The sequence below is a fragment of the Castor canadensis genome, chromosome 16 (genome assembly GCF_047511655.1).
Source record: "Castor canadensis chromosome 16, mCasCan1.hap1v2, whole genome shotgun sequence".
NCBI classification, from domain to species: Eukaryota; Metazoa; Chordata; class Mammalia; order Rodentia; family Castoridae; genus Castor; species Castor canadensis.
In genome coordinates, this window is record NC_133401.1 from 41,134,704 (window position 1) to 41,153,037 (window position 18,334).

An 18,334-nucleotide genomic window follows, 5' to 3' on the forward strand; every position below is an offset into this window, starting at 1 on the left:
TACACATGTTCACAGCAGCATGCTTAACAATAGCCAGAGAAAGAAGCAACCCAAATGGATAAACATGTGGTACAGTGGGATATGTCTGTTTTAAAAAGGAAGGAAATCTTGTTATATGCTACAGAGTGAATGAAACTTTTGGACACTATGCTAAGAGAAATATGCCAGTCAAGGCCAGGCACCAGGGGCACACACCTGTAATCCTACCTACTCAGGAGGCAGAGATCAGGAGGATCTCAGTTCAAGGGCAGCCCTAGCAAATAGCTCATGAGATCCTATCTCAAAAATACCCAACACAAAAAAGGCCTGGTAGAGTAGCTCAAGTGGTGTAGTGCCTGCCTAGCAAATGTGAGGCCCTAAGTTCAACCCTCAGTACTGCCAAAAAAATTACATTTATATAAATGCCAGTCAATAAAAGGCAAATATTATGTGAGTCTATTTAAATGAGGTATCAAAAGCAGTTAAATTCATACAAACAGAAAATAGAATTGTGGTTCCCAGAGGCTGGGGGGAATAAGGAAAGAGAAGTTGCTGTTCAGTGGCTATAAAACTTTGGAGTCTTTCACAGGACTATGTGAATTATCTGAATACTACTTATGTTAGTCAGAGTTTCTGTTGTTGTGACAGATACCTGAGAGAAACAATTTAAGAAAGGAAAATTTTATTTTGGCTCATGGTTCAGAGGTTTCAACTACTCCATGGTCAGCTGGCTCCATTGTTTCTGAGTATATCGAGGCAGAACATCATGGCAAAAGGGCAGGGCAGAGCAAAGTTGCTCATCTCATGACAGTCAGGAAGTAGGGGAAACAGAGGAATGGGTGAGGCAGAAAATATGCCCTTCAGAGAGGCACGCCCCCAATGACCTACCTTCCTCTGTAGGCCCCACCTCCTTAGGTTTCCACAACCTTCCAAAATAACACCACCAGCTGGAGACCAAGGCTTAAACACATTTCATATTCAAGACATGATGATATTGAATTGTGCATTTAAAATGGTTAAGATAGGAGTTTAATGTATTTTATCACAATTTTTTTAATTATGAGAAAAGAAAACATAATAAACATTGGCAAGAATGTGGAGACATTCTTATGTGAAATGGTAAGTATCATACATTGCTGGTGGAAATGTAAATGGTGTAAGCATTTTAGAAAAGTTTTCCAATTTCTTAAATAGTTAAATATACGGGCTAGAGGTATGGCTCAAGTGGTAGAGCACCTGTCTAGCAAGCTTGAGCCCTGAGTTCAAACTCCAGTACCACATAAAAAAAGTTACAAGTAAATTTAATCTCACAACCTGAGTCTCTAAAAACCTTATTGAGTGTGACTCTTTATCTTTTACTCTGACCTAGACTACCTGCACTCTCCGAGAAGCCTCTCTTTTAGGTTCAGACAAATTTGCTGACCTTCTCTTGGACCTGGTGTTATCATCAACCTGGAGACTGAGGAGAAAGGCTTCTCATTCTTTCTCCTACAGGGTCAAACTCTGCCTGGGCGAGTCCTTTTTCTGCGTTATGTAGTGCAGACCCTGGAAGACGACTTTCAACAGATCCTGAGGAAGCAACGACATCACCTGCAGCAGTCCATTGCAAACACTGTGCTGTCCTGTGACAAGCAGCCGCACAATATCAGGTAATGAGCGCCAGAGGAGCCCTGGATGACAGGAGTAGGGGCTGAAGTGGGCAGTGTATTAGTCAGTTTCTTGTCTATGTGACTAAATACCTAAGAAAGACAACTTTTGGAAGGAAAGGATTTTTAGCTCATGGTTTCAGAAGTTCCAGTCCATGATGGTAAGGAGGATGTGGTATTAGCAGAACTGTTCAATTCATGGAAACAGGAAGCAGAGTAGAGCAGTTATAGTAAAGAGCTAAGGCAAGATATTACCCAAGGACATGTTCCCAGTGACCTACTTCCTCCAACCAGGCCCTGCCTGCCACAGGTCTGCCACCTCCCAAAAGGCTGCTCAGCTTTTGAATCCATCAATGGATTAAGCCATTCATTCATGAGGTCAGAGTTCTCATGCTCTAATCATCTCTGGAAATGCTTTACTAATCTCTTAGGTATTTCTTAATCCAATCAAATTGGCATTCAAAACTAACCATCACAGCCACTAACTATCAGGTGGATGAGATTTTCTCATCACCAGATACTGTGACAAAGATAATTATTAAAACTGTGTAGAATCATAAAGAAATCCTGCCAACATGACAGGCACTATAGCTCAAGTAGTTTTTCTCTCCAGACCATAAGACTTTCACTGATTATTTCAGTATTGTCCAAACAACCTTGTGAGATGCAGAGACAAACCTTCATGTGTATAAACTTTCCAACTTATATTGTGACCATCTCCCTGATGAACTCAACATTAATCTCATTTATAATTCCTAGTTTCGGAAAAGTAATAGGACAACATCATGTATCTGACAATGGGTAACAAGCTTGTATTCTTTGCTTGTTTGTTTTTTAGAATCAGAATCAAATCATCTGACAATGGTTAGCAAGCTTGTATTCTTTGTTTAATTTTTCTTTTTTTTTTTTTAGAATCAGGATCAAAGCTCCTGGGAGCTTCAGAATGTGAAATTACTGTGTACTTATGCAAAGGGGGAAATGTGATTTCCAGGGCAGGGCTCTAAGGCTGAAACTTTCCTCCTGGAACTTTATCCCTTGCTTTTTTGGAAATGGTTCTCACTAGGAAAGTGTGGTAGCATCCCTATGTTTTGGCACATCAAAACTACTACTCATCTTTATATCCACATGTTCTTACAGATTTGTTGAGAATCGTTTTCAGTGGTAAACATGGGATATTGAACATTATAACTTCTCTAATAAGAAAGTTTCTTACTGTTTTGGGCATTGTTCACTTTCCCCCCTTAATTTGCATGCCTGTTTGTGGCATTTTATGCAACATTTAAATGTTAACAATTGTAGGGATAGAAAATCAGAATGTATAGAATTGGGTTGGTGGAGTGGCTCAAGTGGTAGAACACCTTCCTAGCAAGTGTGAGGCCTTGAGTTCAGTACCACAAAAAAAAGAATGTAAAGAATCTACAAAAAGCTTAAGACAGTATAGTTGGGTGAAAAATAAAAATAATTTAAATAATGAGAATAACTATGTCTACCATTAAACTTTGTGAATGTAGGCATTGGCCTTAGTGGGAAGCAGAGTCACAAAATGACCTATTCTCATGGTTGTGGTATGAGCCACAACTTCTTGTGGTGTGAGCTTCTCCCTGCGTGGAGTGTAATTCTTGCGTTTTTTTTTTTTTTTTCCCTTTATTGTTGTGCTGGATGGGGGTACCTTTGTAGCATTTACAAAGGTTCTTACAATGTACCAACTATATCATACTTGAATTCACCCCTTCTACCACTACCCTTTATCCCCTCCTCACCCAATTCATGGAACAGTTTCAACAAGTATCATTTTTCCATTTACATGCACATGTACCCATTTTTTGCACCATATTCACTCTCCTACCCTCTTTCCCCACCACCTCCCCCCTCCCACTGGTGCCAACCCTCCCCTCTCAGCCTGTTCCACTCTCCTGTTTTCCGATTTTGCAGAAGAGAAAAGATAAAAAGAAAAACATGACATATTTGCTAGTTTGAGATAAAGGTAGCTATGCAGGGCGTTTCCTTGTAGTATTTCCATGCATATATGTGTTGTACTCCCAGTTGGTTCATCTCTAATTATCTACATTCTACCTTAGTCCCTTTCTAATGGTGGTTTCAGCCTCTTTAAGATTTCTGTATTCATTCTTGTATAGAGGCTGTCACCCATATTCAAGTTCTTAGTTTCCTTCTAAGGCATTTGGGGAGGATATTAATGGCCTCTAAATACCAGTCAAGTCTTCTGTTTCATGCTTATACAGTAAAAAAAGAAATGGGTTGTTCCAGCTGGAATGGAAATTATTTGATTCATTAAGACATTAGTATTACATTGAGGTGGTGATTACACAGATGTATGCATATATTTATCTAAACTCATCAAATAGAGTCTACACAATTTATTGTATGTAAAATTCCTCAAAGAGGAATTCTGAGAGAAGAAAAGAGGGAGAAGTCTCCATATGACTCCCTTTTAAGAGATTTTCTTTTCTTTCTTTTTTTTTTTTTTAACTGCATACAAAGAGTAAACTAGGGCTGGAAGTGTGGCTCAAATGGTAGAGCACCTCTCTAGCAAGAGCAAGGCCCTGCGTTCAAATCCTAATCCCACAAAAAAAAAAAAAAGATTAAAGTAAACTAGTTCTTAAAAGTTAAGAAACACAGTAACCTCACCTGCACTTCCCTTTACCAACTCTTTGACTTGATCTTTTTTATATTTTGATTTTGGTATTTACCTCCATGTGACTAAATAACATGCTTGTCTTGCCACTTGAATTTTCATTGTTGGCCATTATCAATAATTGATAAAAAAAGATTAGGAGGGTGAGGGGGGACGTGGCCCAAATAATGTATACACAGGTAAGTAAATGTAAAAACAATAAAATAAAATTAAAGAAAAGATGAGGAGTTAGCTCTTTTTCCTTTCCACCTTACTTCTAACACATATATACATATTTATGTATGTACTACCCAGTACAAGTAGTATAATGATATCATAATTTTGTTTAAATCAGTATTCGAAGTATCTATTACTGTGATTGTTTTAGTTAGTTTTTCAGTTGCTGTAACATGCCTGACAGAAACAATTTAAGTCTGACAGTTTCAGAATTTCAGTCATTGGTTGCTTGGCCCTGTGTGCTTGTTCAGAACAACATGATGGAGTAGGGGAGACAGGTGCAGGAAGTTCTTCAACTTCATGGTGGGCAGGAAGCAGAGAGGGAGGACCAGGTTACCTCCAAAGGCATACTTCCTCCAGCTAGGCCTCATCACCTTCTGAAGTTTCCACCATCTCCCAAAATCACAGTCAGCTGGAGGCCAAGCATTCACCCATGAACCTGGGGAGAACATTTCACATCCAAACCATAACAACAACTATATAGCTAGTCAGAGGATAGCAGTGTACTGTGACTGCTTTTACTTTCATTGATATCTGATTGTCTTTTTTTAGTTTTTTTCTTTTCTTAGTAGAAGACAACCTCCAATTCTCTGTTAGTTGGTCAGTCTATCCTCAAGATGTTTATTCACAGTGGAAGGCCTAATTAATTTCTTCTTGAAGATCTGAGATGAAATATTTTGACCTCTTCAAAATATTGGATTGATTGTCCTCTTTGCAATATGCATGATAAATTTCAGCATCCATTTACCTCTTTCCAACATTGGATCTCTGTTGGTTTACTTGTTTGTCCCATGTCTTTTTCTTTCCTGGCTTACTCCCTTGTTTGTTTTTTAGATGGGGTCTTGCTGTGTTGCCCGTACTGGCTTCAAATTCCTGGACTCAAACAAACAATCCTTCTGCCTCAGCCTCCCAAGTATCTGGAATTACAGGTGTGCATCACCACACCTGGCTTATTCCCTTGTTTTGATGGATCAGTTTCTAGTACCTTCCTAAAAAAAGTTACATGGGAAGTAAAGTTTTTGAGATCTTATATCTCTAAAATACCTTCTTCTCACATATTGCTGTTAAGTAGACTGAACATAGATATTTAGTTAGTATTTGTTTTTTGGCGGTACTGGGGTTTGAACTAAGGATGTCACGCTTGCTACGAAGGCCTTCTACCACTTGAGTCCCTCCACCAGCCCAGACATTTAGTTTAAACATAACTTTTCTACAGATCTTTAATCACCCGATTGCGGTGACACTACTCAGGAGGCAGACGCAGGAGAGTCATGAGTTCAAGGCCAGCCCAAAGTTAATGAAACCCTATCTCGAAAATAAATGTAAAGACAAAAGGAATCTAGGCATGGCTTAAGTGGCAGACCTTGCATTCATTCCTAGTACTACAAAAAAATAAATAAATAAAGTCAAACTATTTTGATTACTGATTCTTTGTATATGTCCTGACTTTTTTCCTCTTTTGGCCTTTTTGCGTGCTGTAGGTCTGTATTCATCCATGATGTTCAGTATTCAGTGGGTCATTTCAGTATGAAAAATAATCCTTCGTTTCTGGAAAACAAGTATAGAGTTGGTTCTTCTTCTTCCTCCTTTTCTTCCTCCTTTTCCTCCTCCTCTTCCTCCCACTCTACCTCCCCCTCCTCCTCCTCCTCTCTCTCTCCCTGTCCCTCCCACCCTCTCCCTACCCCCACCCCCACCGCCTTTCTCTATCTCTGTGTGTGTATGTGTCTCTCTCTCTTCCTGTTCCTTGCTAAAAATAGCAAATAGTATTCTGTTCTTTCTTGGGCCCATCTCATATCTTCCATGATATTAATGATAGATTTAGATTTTTGGTTTTGCTTTTTCCTCCGATTCTGTATATAACATCCACTTTCTCCAAGTTAGTTGCCTTTGGGGTGGGGGATGTTGTTTTGGGTTTGACTATTTTGGTCTCTGTCTCTTATGTTAGAAGCTTTCCAGATGTCTGGTAAACCTTGGTAATATAACCATATTTAAAGGTAAGAGACTTAACCAGTCACCAGTGGCTCACACCTGTAATCCTAGCTACTCAGGAGACAGAGATCAGGAGGATTATGGTTTGAAGCCAGCCCAGGAAAATAGTTCCCAAGACCCTGTCTTGAAAAAACACAACACTAAAAAGGGCTGGCAGAATGGCTCAAGTGATAGAGTGCCTGCCTAGCAAGCATGAGGCCCTACGTTCAAACCTCAGTGCCTCAGAAAAAAAAAAAGGTAAGAGACTCAAATGATGGAAGCTCTGAAGACATGGAAGGACTTGTTATTTCTGCACCTCCCTATAGGTGGAACTAGTTTCTCATTTCAGAAAATCTCCCACAGAGTCTTCAGATCTTTCTTCTTGGGCTGGTTGGATTTACCAAAGAAAATTTCCAATCTCCTACATAAAAGAGAAACACGTTTTGGAAAACAGGTTTGGACAATGAGCCGGGGCTCTGCTTTCACAATGCCTGTGTTCATTTAGTGCTTCAGTGCCTCTGCTCCACAATGCCGCTGGTATCCCAGGCTGGAGGCCCTCTGTGTCACTTTTTTGTAAAGGAGACCTTCAGTCTACAGGACTGGGGAAGAAGATCTAGGGCTCTAGAAATTTCTTAAGGAGCTTTCAAGCTGTCCTAGTGAGGCTATTTTATTTCGCATGTTCTATCTACCTCTTTATTTAGTTATTTTTATTTTTATTTTTTGAAACAGGGTTTTGCTATGTAACCCAGGTTGTCCTGGAACTCTTTATCCTCCTGCTGTAGGCTCTTTTTGTTTTGTTCTGTTTTAAATTTATTTATTTAATTATTTATTTCAGTGCCAGGGTTTGAACTCAGAACCTACACTTTGAGCCACTCCACCAGCCCTGTTTTTGTGATGACTTTTTTTGAGGTAGCCTGTGCGAGCTTTGAACCTCAATCCTCCTGATCTCTGCCTCCTGCGTAGCTAGAATTACAGGCATGAGCCACTGGCGCCTGGCTTGTTTTTGTTTGTTTTCATTGTTAATTTTTAATTTGGTCTGTTTATAAACAGAAAGCCTGTATTGTTCTTTTTTTTTCATTTTTATTAGGATATATTTATTGTTCAGAGAGGATTCATTGTTACAATTCCGAATAGCCTTACAATGTACATTGGTTAGGTCACCCTCCTACTACTTATTTTAACTTACCCCCTTTCACTCTCACTTCAGAGAAATCTAATGTTGTTACTCTTTTCTTTCTGTCTTTCTTTTTTCCTTCCTTTCTTTTTTTGGTAGCTAGAATTAAATAGAATTGTTCTTCTGCTGCTTGCTTAGGGTTTAACCTTTCTCAGTCTGCTAAGTCAATTACAATCTATTTTTTTCCCAACGTCACAGACTTGGATTAAACATCATCCTTAAAACATGACACACTTGCCTTATTTGCTTAGTTAATTAATTACCTTTAATTTTGTAGTCAGCATTTCTTAACCTGCCTCCAAATCAAAACAGTAGGACCTTGATAATTACCTATATCTACACCACATATAAAACCCTATCACCCACCTTACACCTCCCTGAACCTGAAGTAGTCATCATCCTGAGTGTTCATTTCATCTCTTTCTTTCCTGTGCAGTTTTATAGCATACATGTGTGTTCCTTCCATAAAGTGTGTATTTTTAGTTCATTTTAGCTTTATATTAAAAGGCATCATGCTTTATTTAATCTATTGAAACTTGTATTTTTGCTTGTTTTAGAGTATAAATTTGTCCATATTGTTCTTTATCTCTTACTGTAGCCATTCATTTTTACTGGTATGTAATAGTGTATAGGAGTGAGTGTCTTTCATTTGCCATCTTCCTTTCAAAATTGCACTGTCGTCTACTCTCCTCTTCCTTGGGGACACTTACCGAAGTATTGGGGCTGGAAAAGGGAACAAATTGGGTGTATGTTTTCAATCCGCCCTTTTTTATCTTGCTATCTAAGTATTCATCACAATAATGTGGACTACGTGAGCTGTCTTTCCCTGACTGACTTGTAGAGCCTGCGCCCTGTATTAGTATGGCTCCACTGCTCATTCTCTAAACCTTAGGTATTAGTGTTAATATGTGACACTTGGCAATAGTCATCTGCTCAAACTTTCCACCTGGTCAGGAAGTCACAGTGCTTTTGGGTCCCAGAGATGCTAAGCAGTAATTATAACTCAAAGAAAACTGTTAATATTTTAGTTAGCTTTTAAAGCCAGGCTGCAATTAAATATGGCATATTCATTAGATGTGCTTAAATATTAGAAAGAGCCTGAAAGGCTCCCATTGCTGCCTTTGAGGAAATCTAGGGGTCAGAGAGTCCAGGTTAAGGATACAGTCCTGTGTACCACAAATACAACAGAAGTTTAAACTTTTTCTTTCTTACTTCTTTCCACTACAGAGATGTTATCAAGTGGCTGGTCAAAGCAATAACTGATGATGGATTGACCTCGCTCCCAAATGGCAGTCAGACCTCCTCAGGAGCAGGAATCTTGACATTCAGCAGTAGCCGCTCTCCTCCACAGTCTAACCTGAACAAGAACACCAGTCAGCTGTAAGGAGCAAGCCAAACTGTCTTTCCCAGAGTACTGGGATTTAGTTTTTCAGAGAAGAGTACAAGTCCTGGAGAGCAGCTTCCTCACAATGAACAAGCTCTGTAACACAGAGTGATTCTTTTTAAAGACTTAGTTTAATAGAGTGCTTGCCTTGCATGCACAAGGCCCTGGGTTCAATCCCCAGAACCAGAATAAATATTTTTTTTTTTTTTTTAAAGACTTAGTTGAAAAGCTAAATTTCTAATTCTAAAATTTTTTTTGAATAAATAAAATTTTAACAGGCTAAATTTCTAACTCCAAAGGTAAAACAAAAGCAGATTCTTTCACCCCTAGATAAATAAGACTTCACAAAGCAAATACAGATGCACAAAGCAGAAATTAAACAAAAGCCAGAAGACCCTATCCTCACATTCCTGGGTTCCAAGAGACAGTAAAGGGATATAGCTACTCTTCACTTCAGGTATCCACTAACAGAGAGTCTTTACCTCTAGTCCTTGGGGACTTGTGTTTACTGCCTTATTTCTGGGAGAAAAATAGTCAGTTCAACCTGCAGGTATAACAAAAATGGGGCAGACCACGGCAGGTCCCATTATCTCAGACTGGAATGGAAAGAGATTCATGGCAGTTCTTTTATGGAGTTGAGAGTGGTCTTGGGCCAGGCACCAGTGGCTCATGCCTGTAATCCTGGCTACTCAGGAGGCAGAGATCAGGAGAATCATGGTTCAAAGCCAACCTGGACGGATAGTTCACAAGACCTTATCTTGAAAAAACCTATCACAAAAAAAGAACTGGTGGAGTGACTCAAGGTATAGGCCCTGAGTTCAAACCCCAGTGATGCAAAAAGAGAAAGAGAGTGTGGTCATAGCATTCTTTGAAAGATATTAGGATTTAGAGGCTAGAGTATCCTTCCACAAGAATACAGGGTCCCATGTCAATCATTAGTGAAAGCCAGTCACATTTGTGCCTAACTTTACAGTGCTGTTTTATAATGTAGTTGGATCAACTTGATTTTCATATTAGGCTTACAGAACTAATTTAGGAGATAATCTTGTTTGTAAAGGTGGGCTATTTTAGAATAGTGGTTTATTTGTTTGAGCATATTGCGGAACACTCTATAAAGTGGGTTTATCCCAGGAGTACCACATACAGACCCAAGAGGGAGGCAGATGCAGTTTCTAGTTTCATATAATAATAATCATAAATTTGTTTAAATATTCATAGAAATAACAACATGGCCCCCTATAAGTAAATTGTATTGTGATCTTACCAACAGTACTTACAGGTGCTGCTATTTACCAGTTGAGTGCCTATCTGACTTTATGAAATAGATGGTATTCCCCCTTCTAATACATGAGAAAAGGACTCAGCAGTCTAGTAACTTGTTGATTTGTCATTGTAAAGCCAGAATCTGATGCCAAAGCCCTTTGTCCATCTATTGTTTCACTGGCAACACATTTTCTGAAAACAAAGCCTTTTCTTCCATCACAAATAATACATAAAAAGGCTGGCATTGGGCCAGTCTTCCCCTTTTGAAGCCTTACCCAGATTTCTAATGCACGTCAGGCTTACTCTCTCCCACAGTCAGATCTGATGGGAGAGAAGATCAGGTTCCACCAGTGGACGTTCTGAGACTGAATAAAGTAAGAAACTACTGCATTGTAAAGGCACTCATGATAGGAGAAAATTATTATTCTCCTTATTTAGTTACTTTGGACCGCTTCTTCATTTATATAATAGGGAAATTATAGAGTAGATAGTCCTTAAAGTTCTCTAGACCCTATGATTATATGGTTCTATTTTTAAATTTAAAGGCAGCTTGCTTTTATAGCTCACCTCCAGGTTCTGAGAGGTTCAGATAGTATGATCTGGCAAAAGGGATCCAGGTAGGTAAAACTGTTCAATTAAAGCATGCTGATGACTTGAGTAGTTCTCCCTGACCTAGTACGTGCTTTACAAGATCCTTTTATAGTCTTTATTCTCTGTGTACAGTGGTGGGGACCTCTTCTCAGTCCCAGGTGGCCTCTTGCCAGGTCCTTCCACTCACTGTGTGCTGTGTTCTGGACTCAGGATTGTGTGTCAGCTTCAGAGGATGTTGTCCATAGCTGTCGAGGTTGACAGGACTCCCACCTGCAGCTCCAATAAAATTGCTGAGATGATGTTTGGATTTGTGCTGGACATCCCTGAAAGGAGTCAGAGGTGAGTCTAGCTTTGTTGTTGATTCTTTAAAAAAGAGAACTAAATATTTACAGGAAGTGATTTTTTGTAAATTAACTTTTCCATGTATCCTGCCTGCAAGAAACAGAATTTCAAAAGAGAAAACCCCAACCTGTAATTGAAAAAAGAAAGAAAAGGGTAGGTGGATTGCTTATCTCTTTGACCATTTGAAAGAAGGAGATTCTTAACTAATTGTTATTATATACAGCTAATGTATAATTTCTTGAGAAAAGGCAGAACACCCTAAATGAAGCCTAAATTTCCCTTCTATAGCCATATCCTTTTCCAATGGTTTATTGGTAATACATAAAAAATCTTGCATTCTTAATAAATTCATCTATTCTACTTTGATTTCTTTGTAGTTTTCTTAGGATTTTCTACAATGATGTCTGCAAATAAAGAGTTTAGCACCTTCCTTTCCAATCTGTGTGCCTTTTGCCTCTTTTTCTTTCCTGATGACATGGGCTAATACTGCCAGTAGAATGTTGAAGAAGTGGTAAGAACAGACATCCTTGGCTTATTCTGATCTTAGGGGAAATCATTCAGTCTTTGACCATTAAATGTGAGGTGAACTGCAGGTGTTTAATTGGTGCTGTTCATCAGCTTGAGGAAGATTCTTTCCATTTCTAGTTTTGCTGAGTGTTTTTCTGAAGAATAAATAGATTTTCTAAATATATTTTCTAAAAATAAATAAATAAATAAATTTTCTGAATCTATTGAGATAATCATAATTTTTATTCTTTATTCTTATGTTGATGTGGGGAATTACACTGGTTAATTTTTTAAACGTAACTAAACTTGCATTCCTGGAATAAAAGGTTTGCATGTTATCCTTTCTGTATATGAATGGATTCAAGTTGCTAATATTTTGTTATTGTTTTGTATCTATGTTTATAAAGGGTAATGATCTGTGATTTTATTTTCCTGTAATGTTCAACTTCACTCATAGTTAAAGAAAAATAAATTAAAACCACACTGAGATCCCATTTCTCGCCTATTTGAATCATAAAGACTTTAAGGAATAATGACATGCTGTGTTGGTGAGGCTGTGAGAAAGCAGGTACTCATTCATTGCTGATGGAGATGCAAAAACAGTGTGAGCCTATAAAGGGGAATTTACAATACCTAACAGAACTAAATGTGCATTTATTTCTTTGTTTCTTTGAGACAGAATTTCAGTATGTAGCCCAAGCTAGTGTCAAAGTTTAAATTTTTGTGCCTCTACCTTCCAAATACTGGAATTACAGGCATGTCCCATCATGCCTGGCTGCATTTACCTTTTTTTTTTTTTTTTTTTTGGCAGTACTGGAGTTTGAACTCAGGACTTTGCACTTGCTAGGCATGTGCTCTACCAGTTGAGCCACACTTCCTGTCCTCCATTTACCTCTTGACCCAGCAATCTCACTTTAGAATTCACCCTGAAGACATACTTCTAATAATACAAAACACATGTGCACAAGGATATTCACTTTGTATTCGCAAAATATTGGAAATAACCAAAAGGCCCTACATAGGACATACGTAGTTGGAAAGCTACATGTGGTGTTATGTATACCTAACCTATTCTATGTAAATGTAGTTGTGTATTTATATGATGCCGTATTACACAGTTAGGAAAAGACAGTAATAAGCAAGCAAGGCATGGTGGCTCTTGCCAGTAATCTCTGCACACAGGAGCAGATGCAGGAGGAGCTCCCATTCAGGTAGCCTAGGCTATATAGTGAGACCCTGCCTCAAAAGTAAAGGAACAAAAAAATAAAAATCAGTAAGAGGAAAACTTCTATTAACTGATTTCCAAAATAATATTGTGAAGAAAAAAAAACAGAAGTCTGTACTATGTAAGAGCATGTGTAATACATCTTTTTCTAAGAAAGGAGAAATCTAAATATATACATGACCCTGATCACTTGTGGAAAGAAAGATAAATCACAGACTAACATACCCTTGGGTGGGTGAGAATGGGGCAAACAAAAGGTACTGGACTGGGATGGCAATATGGCAGTGGTGACGGTGGTGGTAGATACTTTCCTGAGTTTGCTTTTTTATACAGTTAAAAACTTACTGGTGAAGTGGCTCAAGTGTTAAAGTGCCTGCCTAGCAAGTGTGAGTCCCTGAGTTCAAACCTCAGTACTGCCAAAAAAAAAAAATTTTTTTTAAACTTCTTGGAGCCATATTAATGTTTTATATACTCAAAAAAGAAGAAATCGAGGAAGTTCAGGAGTGCTTAAAATAGAATATAAACAAATTAACTATATTTTATATTAATACAATAATAGGGAGGGAAAGTAACAAGCCCAAATAACTTTTTTATACTTTTTTTTTTTTTTTTTTGGTGGTTCTGTGGGTTGAACTCAGGGCTTCGTGCTTCTGAGGCAGGCACTCTACCACTTGAACCACAAATCCAGCCCTTAAACTCTTTATTTTTAGATAATTATAGATTTGTAGGAAGCTACAAAAAGTATTAGAAAGAGATATTCTTTACCCTTTATCCTGTTTTTTCCCTGGTGATTGCATGTTATATAGCTATAGTACAATGTCACAAATAGGAAATTAACATCCGTACAATGTAAAACTATTCGGATTCCATCCATTTTACATGTATTCATGTATGTATAGCTCTGTGCAGTTTTATCACATGTAGATGTATATAACCCAACACTGCCTTCAAGATACAGAAATGGCTGGGGTTGGTAGTACGAACCTGTAAGTCCAGCTGTTTAGGAGGTGGAAAGAGGAGGGTCTTGGTTTGAGACTAGGCCAGACAAAAATTAACAAGACCCTACTTCAAAAACAAGCCAGGCATAGTGGTGCACATCTGTGGTCCCAGCCACTTGACAGACAGAAGTAGGAGATTTGCAGTCTGAGGCTGGCCTGGCCAATAGTTAAGACCCTCAACTAAAAGCAAAAAACGATTGAGGGTGCAATGCAAGAGACAGAGCACTTGCCTGGCAAACATGATGCCCTGAGTTCAATCCTCAGTACTGTCAAGAAAAAAAAAAACAGAAAGATACACACTCTTCCATCACCACAAAGGTCTCATGCATCCTATTTAGAGCCCAAACCACCCATCCTTCCCAAGTCCTAGCAACCACTAATCTATTCTCCATCTCTGTCCAGTATCTTAAAACACAGCATTTGGACTAAATGCCCTCATGCTAAAGACTAAGCAAATTGTAAATAAATACTGAACTCTAGTTACTAGTTTCATTTTCACTGAAGTATGAATTAACAATTCAAAAATGATTTTATGTGTATTCTAGGGGTTAGCACATAAAGGTATTATGAATAATGAGAGCGAAGGTTCTCACTGTCAGGGAAGAGAGTTACACATACGAAAAGGGGAAAGGATAAAAGGAATTTTGGTGCTGGACCGGAATTGTAGGTATCAGTATGAGTTGTGGTTTCTAATCAATACAGATGTAGGTGTGTGAGAACATGTTCATCTACATCATAGCTGCACTATGTGTGTGTTCATCATCTGTTTCCTACCTCTACATGTGAGTGAGCATGGAAGCCTCAGTTGCAGCATGCTCATCTCGTACCCACATCTTTTGTTGGTTTTGTTGATGTTGTTTGTTTTTTTGGATTTTTTGGGTTTTTTGTTTTGTTTTGGCAGTACTGGGGTTTGAATTCAGAGCTTCATACTTGCTGAGCAGACGCTCTACCACTTGAATCACTCCTCCAGCCCATACACCCATGTTGTTGTTTCTAAGTGCAGTTTCCACTAAAATGAGCAGGAATTCCCTAAAGAGATGACTGATTCCAGAACTGAAGAAGGGAAAGTACAAAATAAATCTGAAACATTTTGTGTCAGGAAGTAAGAAAGTGTTCGAAAATATTTAGAGTGTGTCAGACAACACATGAGTCAGCCTAAAGGGACTTCCACTGGCCAAATCTGGGGTAACTGAAGCTTCAAAATGATGCTAACAGTGAAGAGTTCCAAACTTTTGAATAAAATGGAAATCCATGCTTCCAATACCAACAGTAAGGAAGAGAAGGGACCCTTCTTACAGTAGAATACCAATCAAAAATGTAAGAAGAAATGAGTTAGGGAAAAAATACTGCTTGCAACCATCATAATAATATTGCATTCAGGCATGAATGAATGCTAAAATGGTGAAAGTCTATGGTATAGCAAGGTAGTTTTGTATTATGAAAGTATATTCCTACAAGGTACTCATTTATTACAGAGAGGAAAATAACAGTACAATGGAGACACTGTCTAAATCAAGAAGTCAAACACAACACCAACAGTAAGACAAGTTGTGATCATGTGCCTGTTGATATGATGCACTGAGAATAACAACATTTTTGCCAAAAATGTGTCACATATTTATGAGGAAATACGTAACAAATCTTCAATGAGAGACAACCTATGGGGGAGAAAAACCTGTGCTTTTAAAAAACGTCAGTGTCACAGAAGACAAGTTGAAGAATTGGTCCAGATTATGGAGCATTTAAACAATAGATAACTAAATGCAACCTGTGATCTGTAATTTTAGGTTGCCAGAAATTACATTATTAGGACAATAATGAGAATCGTATCAAGGTCTGTGGCTAATATGCTAACCTATGTATATTAATTTCCTGACTTTTATCGTTGTACTTTGTCATACAAGAAAGTGTCCTTGTTTTTAGGACTTGTACTCAGAAGTATGTAGGGATAAATTAAGCATGGTGTCTACAAGAGGCAGAGAAGGGTAAAGAAGATGTAGCAAATGTTGACACTTGAAATCAGGTGAAAGGGATTAAGGTTAGACAGAAATCCTTTGTGCTATTGTATTCCTACAATTCTGTAATATCCAAAAGTAAAAAGTCAGGACTGGCCAAGTGGCCTCAAGTGATAGAGCACCTGCCTAGCAAGCATGAGGCCCGGAGTTCAAACCCCAGTCCCGCCAAAAAAAAAGTAAAAAACGATTATGTTCATTTTACATAATATATACTTGGAATTTGCTTTTTTAGCTAGCTGAAAATCTTTGCCTTTCCAGTCTGTATATCTTTTATTTCCTTTTCTTGCTTTGCATCACTGGTTAGAACTTGTAGTACTGTGTTGACTAGCAGTGGTAAGAGCAAACACCTTTGCTTTGTTCATGGTCTAAAGAGAAGAACGTCAGTCCATCAATTAATCATTTACTAATGAATGCATCAGCTCACCATCAGTTAATGGTGAGCTTGATGCTGACAACAAGGTTTTTGGTAGATGTTCACTAACAACTTAAAGTGAAGTTCCCTTCTATTCCTAATTTTCTGAGAGTTTTTATTATGAGTGGGGATTGAATTTTATCAAATGCATTTTCTCAGGATGGAGGCTTGGCTCAAGCTGTAGTGCATCTGTCTAGCAACCACAAAACCCCAGTACTGCCAAAAGACAAAGAATGCTTTTTTTTTCTTTAACACTTTTTTTGACAATATAAGGCTATTCAGAATTGTCACAACAAATCTCCCCCTGTACAATGAATATATGCTAATAAAAATTTTAAAAAGACATAAAAATGCTTTTTCTAAAAAAAAATTTCATGGTTGTGTTTAGAATTATGATATACATCTTAAACCTACTATAGTCTGCCTTGAATTAATGCTATGCTCTGTAACATAAAGGAATTTCATAGCCCATGTGTTATTTAACTTCTCCCTAAACATTTAGTTGTTTTGTTTTGTTTTTTTTTCTTTTTTTTTCAAGTAAATTGAGGTGGAGGAGCAGTATTTTTTGTATTTACCATTCCTAATGCTTTCCCTTCTTTCTGAAAGATCCAGATTCCATTTGGTACCACTTCTTTTCCAGCCAAAGAGCTCACATCTTTGAATGGTTTTTGTAGGGCAGATACTGAATTCCCTTGGTTTTTGTTTATCTTGAAAGTTTTTATTTCACTTTCATTTATGAAGGGTGTTTTTGCATAATGAATTCTAGATTGATAGGTATTTTTTCTTTATTTGTTTTTAATATGTTAAATTTTTTTGGTGGCTTATTGTCTGATGAAAAGTCATTACAAATTCTGCGCTGAAGGAGAGTCTGAGTGGTGTAGTGCATGTTCAAGGTGGGTTGGATTGCCAGCTTCAGAGAGAGAGAAAAAAAGGTCTGGGATTTCTCATTGTTATTCCCTGTGTAATGTCTTTGAGTATAATACACGGCGTGCCTTTCCCTTTTTAAACTAACGTATATTTATTTGTACAAGGTGGTTTTGTTGTGATATTTCCATACATGCCTTTTTTTTTTTTTTTTTTGTCCCAGCTTCTCATCTTCTACTGAGAATCAGAGTGTATGTCATACTGCTTGACACTGTTCCACAGATCATTATGATTCTGGCATTTTCCAATGTGATTTTACTTACTGATTTTGCTTTGTCTTTTTGATTTTGGTTTTGTTTTTCACTGTTGCAGTGTGGACAGCCCTCAGGACCCTGATCTTTTTTCTTGTGCAGTGACCCAACTGCTGCTGGCCCTGTTCTGTGATTTTTCTTTTTATTCCAGATAGTTTATTATTCTCTATGTGGCTCCTTTTTTTTTCTTTTTTTTTTTTTTGTGGGACTTGGGTTTGTGGATTTGAACTCAGGGCTTTGAGCCACTCCTCCAAGTCCATTTTGCTCTGGGTATTTTGGAGATTGGGGTCTCCTCAACTTTTTTCCAGGGCTGGGCTCGAACCTTCATCCTCCCAATCTCAGCCTCCCAAGTAGCTGGGATTGCAGGCATGAGCCACCAGCACCCAGTTTATGTGATTCATTTTTATAGCTTCTCTCTTTGTTGGGAATCTTCATGTGGTCACTCATTATGTACATCTTTGTTTGCTTGCTTTAAAAAATCTTGAACAAATTTATAATAGCTGTTCTAAAGTATTTGTCTACTAATTTCTATATGTGTGTCACCTCTGTTTCTGTGGACATTCTACTGCTAGTTAAAGGAGCCTTTCTCCCTTGGGTAGTAATTTTTATTGAATGTGGACATAGTGGGCATTATTTCATTAGAAGTCTGAATTTTGTTGTCTTTCTTTAAAGAGTATTCGCTTTTTTCTATTTCTTTAATTCATATGTGCATACAACGTTTGGGTCATTTCTGCCCCCCTACCCCCACCCGCTCCCTAAAGAGTGTTCACTTTTATCCTGCTTGGT

General features: G+C 38.0%; 1 protein-coding gene across 4 annotated transcripts in view; it reads left to right on the forward strand.

Annotated features, from left to right (window-relative positions):
• The window catches only part of Simc1 (SUMO interacting motifs containing 1), a 55,445-nt gene that overhangs the window by 29,266 nt on the left and 7,845 nt on the right, over positions 1 to 18,334 (forward strand). For all 4 annotated transcript variants that reach the window (XM_074058691.1, XM_074058692.1, XM_074058693.1 and 1 more), the window contains exons 5-7: positions 1,474 to 1,628; positions 8,864 to 9,016; positions 11,085 to 11,213. In XM_074058691.1, coding sequence (XP_073914792.1) covers positions 1,474 to 1,628; positions 8,864 to 9,016; positions 11,085 to 11,213 — 437 coding nt within the window. The remainder of the gene's footprint in view (positions 1 to 1,473; positions 1,629 to 8,863; positions 9,017 to 11,084; positions 11,214 to 18,334) is intronic.